The sequence below is a fragment of the Eschscholzia californica genome, unplaced genomic scaffold (assembly GCF_041429995.1).
Source record: "Eschscholzia californica isolate CP2 unplaced genomic scaffold, dmEscCali1.0.p SCAF_6, whole genome shotgun sequence".
NCBI lineage: Eukaryota > Viridiplantae > Streptophyta > Magnoliopsida > Ranunculales > Papaveraceae > Eschscholzia > Eschscholzia californica.
In genome coordinates, this window is record NW_028238483.1 from 25854045 (window position 1) to 25860841 (window position 6797).

Consider the following 6797-nt stretch of genomic DNA (forward strand, 5'->3'; position numbering starts at 1 on the left):
TGCTATAAACAATCAAAATATTTTAAATTACGGATATAGTTTAACACGATAAACTTTAGACTTGTATGTACAATAAGTCACACTTCTCCATAAGAAAAGAGAGAGAAAAGAGTGGGAGGTTCAAGCCTAGAAGAAGTTCTGAAATAGTCTCTACTTGCTTATTGCATAACCAAAATGAAGTTTATATTTCTCTGAATATGCCCGGATTGCTTTTGCTGTTTAACTCAAAAGATGGGTTCTTGAATATTGTAAATAATTTACTGACCAGGGTTTAAAAGTCGTTCTACTGCGCCATTAACATTACCTGCAGTAGCTCTAAGCGCACGGATATTCTCTTCTCTGTCAAAAAATCCCATTTCTTGAAGCTGTGATAGTTGAGTTGCATATAGTTCTTCTGGTGGCACTGTCAACAAAATGTATGAAATGTCAGAGTACCATACAACTTATAGTCTTGACCCTCAGAAAAGAGAAAAAAAATCAATTCAACAAGTTTGATCGAAAAGCTAGTCGTAGATGTGAGTTTTCTTCCGAGGAAAGGAAAGGAACTCGGTAATACGCTAGGTATGTCCCTGTCCTACTATGGTTCAGGGAATATCAACGACCACATAACTACCTACAGGCACAATCAATGTCATCGAGCTTCCTAAATTCATCAAAACCAGACATAAATTTATCTAAATGCACTTGCAACAAAAAACATTTTCATGCATCAAAATTGACTTTCCTTTATCAAAATCAACTGGATCACCCCTTAGCTAGAAGGGATCTCTTATTAGAGGAAGGCAGGGCTGACTAGGACAAATGCCCCTGTCCATATATATATATAATGATTATGAGGAGAGATACCATTAGATGTGTTAGGAGCAGCTACACCACCGGCCCCGAGTGTGCTAAACATGTTCATTAATGACTCCAATCCCATATTGTTCGGTAATCCTGTAAAATTGGTGCATCTGTGAACAATATTGCAGAGCCAAGGTATAGAAAACAGGGAAGATTGAGATGGCGCTATATATTGCAAATGTGAGTGTATATTAGATCGTCACCAAGATCTTGCATACTTCACTCTAACCATATGACGTATCACATACCTGTGGCTCCTCCAGTCGCACCAGGCTCCCTGCAAGAGATGCATCAAGTAAACCATGTCAATGGAAGTTATCCTTATCAATAATTGCCAAAAGTTGATTTCAAAGACTGGAGACCCTAACTGGTAAAACCCACATGTTACTTTTTCCTTGAAATACAAAAAACTATCAATTACTGTGGAAAGAGATTAAGATCATATATATCATCCAATTTGGAGTTTTTATCGCCTCATATCACTTAGATTATGAGGCAACAATTGCAGTGACCTCTGTAACATAGATGGTAGTGGCAGTACTATATGTTGGATACATCTAAGTGAGAAGGCGAAAACATAGCTTTCGTACATAAACACATACTACATTGTCTCAAACCCTTAGTTAATAGCTCCTTTACTTTTATTTACACTCTTTTTTACCTTTGGGTCAACAACCTTTATTACAGCAGACACGAACTTAACTTAAAGTAGTATCTATGGTTCAAATTTCAAAAACAATTCTAAGGTATACACAATTTGATTGTCAAAAAAGAGTATTCACAATATGCACACACAAGATCTCATTTTATCCCCACAAAAAGTTACTAAGATTCTTCCAAAAGTATTAGACTATTACGCAGGACAAAAAAACAATTATAACGTGTATCCTGTTGACATAATTTTTTACCATCATTTCTCCATAAACTTGGGCAGACACACGCGTGTGTCTGTGTCGAACAAAGTCACCGCCCAGAATAATGCTTAACATTACGTCATGTTAAGAGGCAAACCTAAAAGCTATGAACACAAGCCATGTACTAGTAGGCACGAGTTATGACCGAATTTCAATATTTAGCTATGGTTTTTAGGTTTATATATACATTAGGATTTTATAGAATTCAATGTTTCATTGTCTGATTTTTTTAGCAAAACCACCCACAGCGGGAGTAGTAGAAGCCAAAACAGCGAAGCCCACACAGTTCGATAGCTAGTTGGAAGACAATTTGTGGTTTTGCTCACTCACAGAATTTAGGTGAACATCATAAGCATCTAGACATAATATCCAGCAATAGAGTTAAGATCATTCAAAAGGTGGGCTCTAATGACTCGAGTGGTTATAGCTTTCTGTGTGTGTGTGTGTTTCTGTGTGGGAGAGAGAGAGAGAGAGAGAGAGAGAGAGAGATGTGCCGACTTACTGGCTTGGTTGCTGTAGACCAAGTGACCCAAATGTTCGTTGTAAAGCCAAGACTTGCTGCAGAAAGAAAAACACGTAGCATTACAGTGCAAATAACGGACTCCATCCCTCAATTCAAACAGTTCATTGCCACATTCCTTGCAAGTTGTAACTTGTCACCAGGCCATAACAACTAAGCAGTAAGACTCGGCCCAGTCAGCCGAGTGACTCGGGACTCGGCTCGGACATACACCGAGCCGAGTCTCACCAAGTTCCCGAGTGACTCGTTTATGATTGTTTTTTCCTTTATTTGTCAAATATGAATGTTGTTTTAATATTCTATTTCTTACCTCATTAGTAATAATTACTAAAATGACAAACATATTAAATAGGTATAGAAAGTTGCAATCTAGTTCGTACTTGGTAAAGCATTTAAAATCTTTGGAATACCAAACGATTTTCTAGAAATAAAAAGAAAAAGTTTATTAGTAGTAAGTACTTCTCTAGAGTCTAGTCTCTATAACTTCAAGACTCAGAGTGTTCACTTCATTAGTAGCTACTTATGGGCAGTAGACACTAAAAGAAAGAAATCGGCAAGCTATGGGCAGCAAACTCATGAAACAGGAAGCTGAAATATTGACTCGGCCAAGTGACTTGGCTGACTCGGACTCGGACTCGGACCTTGGCCTAGCCGAGTCCGAGTCGTGCTGCTTAGCATAACAAACCCCACATAGCATTGCGGTCTTAAACAAGATTCTAGCATCATTGAGACTCTATATTGCTCAAGCTTAACATTTCTTGTATGAACAAAGTTACACACTTATCAGTTCTACTTTAGAGATAGTCGTGTTGCTACCTGCATTGTCTCAGGGGAAGTCAACTGGCGAATTAGATCTGGGTTCTGCATCATTTCTCTTATTTGAGGATTGGAATCAACCATGCTCTGAAGTTGGGGGTTGAGACTAAGAATCTGACAAGTGAAAGCGCCATTAGTATTTAAATCTTCATACAGGAGGATAAACTAATTACAGATGAAAAATACCGTACTTGGTTCATGTATTGAGGGTCAGAAAGGAGGCTCTGCATCATCTGCGAAACAGCAGGATTTTGCATAACCTGATTCATTTGAGAAGAATCCTGCATCCCACCAAACATCCGTTCCATCTCTGGAAGACCAAGACCACCTAAGCCAGCAATACCAGGCGCTCTGGCTTCTCCAGTTGGAGTTGTCCTAGTTGTAGTGTTTCTCGGTGCACCTCCTGTGGTTGAACTCACAGTTAACAAAGATTATTGTAATAAATTTTCAGACAAGCAGATAAGATTATTACCAGACGGGTCCTCAAGATTATTAGAGTTCCTTCAATCGCTATTTACAGTTAAATATTTAAAGAGATCTTTATAGAGCTACAACCTTGAGTTCATTAAAATCTAGTGGACACAACGGTTCCTCTATTTCCTACTACTAGCCTCCTAGTTCAGACATCTATTTTAAGATTCCTTAAATATTTTGATTAGAAGTTGAAATGGAAACAGAGATATAAAGAACAGAAACCTCGGATTTTAAACCCAAATACAGATAAAACCTTACCACCAGCACCACCCCAAGGGTTTGGAAGAGGGTTAGTGTTTGGTGCAGGAGACCCATTAGGTCCTTCGGCAGCACCTGAAGGGTTAGTTGACTGATCCCTGGCTTGGTTGCCACCTTGGTTACCCAGAAGGGCAGCAAAGGGGTTAGAGCTCGGATTATTTCCAGCCTCTCCAGCCATTGTCGCATTCAAAAACGGCTCTTGAACATTTTCATACATGCGCCTGAGCATGTTAAAGCCTTCAGGAGACGATTCAATGTTGCTCATAGCCCTATCAGTGTTCCTCATCATCTCTCGCATGAGTTCAGGATTCCTCGCAGCTTCCAAAGTCTGACGAAGTGTACTAGGATCATTGAGTATATGAGCGAGATCAGGATTTCGGTCAATGATCTCCCGCATTTGAGGATTGCTCATGATTAAGTTTCGCATTAGATCAGGATTATTCATTAGATTTTGAATGGCAGGCATGTTCATTATTTCCCTCATCACATTTGGATTCTGAGTCAGCTGCTGTTGGACTTGTTCAAATTCAGGAATTCCAGTTCCCAACAAACCAGACATGCCAGTTCCACTTAGGCCATTCACACCAAGTCCAGGAAATAGTGATGCCGGATCACCGTTGGACCCGATGCCCCTTGTAGAGCTTGGATTGGTTGGTGATTCTCCGTGACTGACACCAGTTGCGTTAGGTGATGTGGCTGGTAAACCCCGCACCATGTGAACAGTGTGATCTGCTTGCAAGCCTATCAACAATAGAAGAAGCAGAAAAAGAAAAAGAACAGTAGTTAAATAATTGGTTATGACGCTCAAATAAAGGTGCTTAGTGTCATGGTAGATCATAAGTGGTGACATTAAGAATTTAAGATCAAATTATTTTAAACACAAAAGAATCAAGTCAATCAACACAAGGTAGGAAACAAGATTCCATCAATATACTTTTGTATATTACGTGATTGAATCTATTATCATTATACACCAGTTTATCTTTCTCCAAAGCCATAAATATTCACTTGCATGCCCCAGAAAAGGAGAAAAATATCTGACTTTGACCTTACCTAAAACAACCACACATGAAATTTACTTGCACTTTGTCCTGTTAATTTCTGCACGTGTTTACAGCACATGGAACAATTTTACAATTTCGCTATACAGATCTCAACCAAAATCCTCAAATCTCATCAATAATCTACCGCATCTTACTTTTTTGACTTTTCACGTCTCTTTAAAGTTTTTAAATAAGCTGATTTTTGGTTACAGTAAAAAAATGTTCGACAATATGCGACAAAATAACACTTGAAACCTCAAACTGACCAAGACTCCACTAACTCGCAATAAAAGCCTTTCTAAAAATTCGCATGTTTAGCATTGACAACCTCGGAATCAACAAATGATCACTATTCACTAGGGAACAACGACAGCCCTGTTCACAACGAAAATTTATGAAATTGGTGTTACACATGACCAACCAAATATCCTCCAGTTATCTTGCTGTAAATAAACATAAGAGATTCCCAAATATCATTCTTGTTTCGCCTTTCTTACCTGTTTATCCATTGCATCAAACTTTTTTTGTTTTTTCATGGACAGTATGTCTAATTTTTAAAATCAATAGTTTTCTGCAGAACAATTAACATGCATTCATCTTCTCACCAACCCAATGCCCTAATCCTATCTCTCAATAACTTAAATAATTGATCTAACACAACACAATCCCCAGACCAAACTTGATGGACCAACCTAAATAAATTTCCTTCTGCTAATCAATTAATACAATTCAGAAAATTAAACAAAATCAGTCAATCAAATTTCAACAAAACCTAGAATCAAAAAAGAAACAGTCAACCCACCATGTGAATTCATGAAAACAATATTATAAAGGCAAATAAATCCACATATAAAAAGATAATAGAGTAAAGGAAGCACCATAGCTATCTAGGGTTTGATCATCCTTCAAGATCCGACCCTTGTAAATCAACCTTTGTTGTTCGGCTGGAACATCAGAAGTCTGTGCTAAAACAACTTTGAACTCAGAAACAGTAGATCCAAGGTTAATCTGAACAGGGAATTTGGAACCATTAGAGCACCGGACATTAACGGTGACTTCGCCACCACCGATTCCTGAATCACTTGTATCGCTAGAATCACCATCTCCACCACCCATACTTGGTTATTCCTCTAGATGAAAGTCTCAATAATTACAGAAGGGAGATGGAAACCCTAATTGAATGGCAAACCCTTGATCTGAGAATTCGATGGTGTTGGTTGGAGAGATGATGGATGAGAGAGAAAGAGGGAGGTGGTGAGTTAAGAAGGTAGAGAGAGACGTTTTAGGGAAGAAAAGAACAGGTAGTAGTAGGAACAAGGTTGGAGTTTGTTTTCCTCGGGATTGGAGTAAATCGAGTCCGATTCGGAAGTAGTTCAGGTCTGACCCACCTGTTTTTAACTAGTTTCAGTAGAGTTTCAAACCACCTAAATACGTACCATAAATCTTAGAAAAAAGAAAATATTGTTGAGACCACCGGTGGAGGATCTCCTTTGACTTCAAACATCTATTAGCTCCGAGATATAAAGAATTAGGATCGACCCCTCCGAAAGCCAAAGCAGTGGTTCGGGCACGGATCCGAACTCTTTCTTTGGCTTTCGGTTGGGTGGGGATGGGGTGGTGGTGGGTCAGTCTGAGGTAGGGTGTGAGAAAAACGCGCAGCCGGGATCTGTCCACGAACCGTCCGAGCCTAACGTGTCTGCGGACGCCTAGTGTCTGAGACGGGCGCTATCCGTCCGAACGGCCAACTTTAAGCGGACGGACACAAACAAGAAGCTCTAACCGCCCTTCCTTCCGAGTCTGGCCGATAAAGATCGACCAAAGGTCATCTATTTGATATACAACTCACTTTAGAATTTTGATTGTATATAATTAGTAATGACTTAACTAAAAGGTTAGCATTTAGGTTGCCCACTTGAATGTACACGTATT

General features: G+C 39.1%; 1 protein-coding gene across 2 annotated transcripts; it reads right to left on the bottom strand.

Moving 5' to 3' along the window:
* On the bottom strand, nucleotides 1-6391 carry LOC147532916 (ubiquitin domain-containing protein DSK2a-like). Of its 2 annotated transcripts, none has more exons than XR_015227415.1 (8): nucleotides 5747-6232; nucleotides 3826-4566; nucleotides 3285-3496; nucleotides 2522-3207; nucleotides 2260-2472; nucleotides 1092-1120; nucleotides 847-936; nucleotides 1-403 (listed from the first exon to the last, which is right to left on the bottom strand). XR_015227415.1 is itself a non-coding variant. In XM_086646943.1 (8 exons), the coding sequence occupies exons 1-8, from the start codon at nucleotides 5982-5984 to the stop codon at nucleotides 258-260; spliced, it is 1626 nt and encodes a 541-aa protein (XP_086503069.1). In that variant the 5' UTR covers nucleotides 5985-6391; the 3' UTR covers nucleotides 1-257. The 2 variants fall into 2 exon arrangements, 1 of the variants encoding a protein (XP_086503069.1); XM_086646943.1 differs by having other exon boundaries at nucleotides 2260-2315; nucleotides 3094-3207; nucleotides 5747-6391.
* Nucleotides 6392-6797: the final 406 nt, after the last annotated feature.

Bases quoted from the DNA above. Each gene is read 5' to 3' on its own strand.
- LOC147532916 (XM_086646943.1), bottom strand. From the start codon at position 5,984: ATGGGTGGTGGAGATGGTGATTCTAGCGATACAAGTGATTCAGGAATC. The intron at 3,208-3,284 runs GTACGGTATTTT...TTCACTTGTCAG, and splicing joins ACCCTCAATACATGAACCAA to ATTCTTAGTCTCAACCCCCA. The intron at 2,316-3,093 runs GTAGCAACACGA...TTCTTTCTGCAG, and splicing joins CTTCCCCTGAGACAATGCAG to CAAGTCTTGGCTTTACAACG.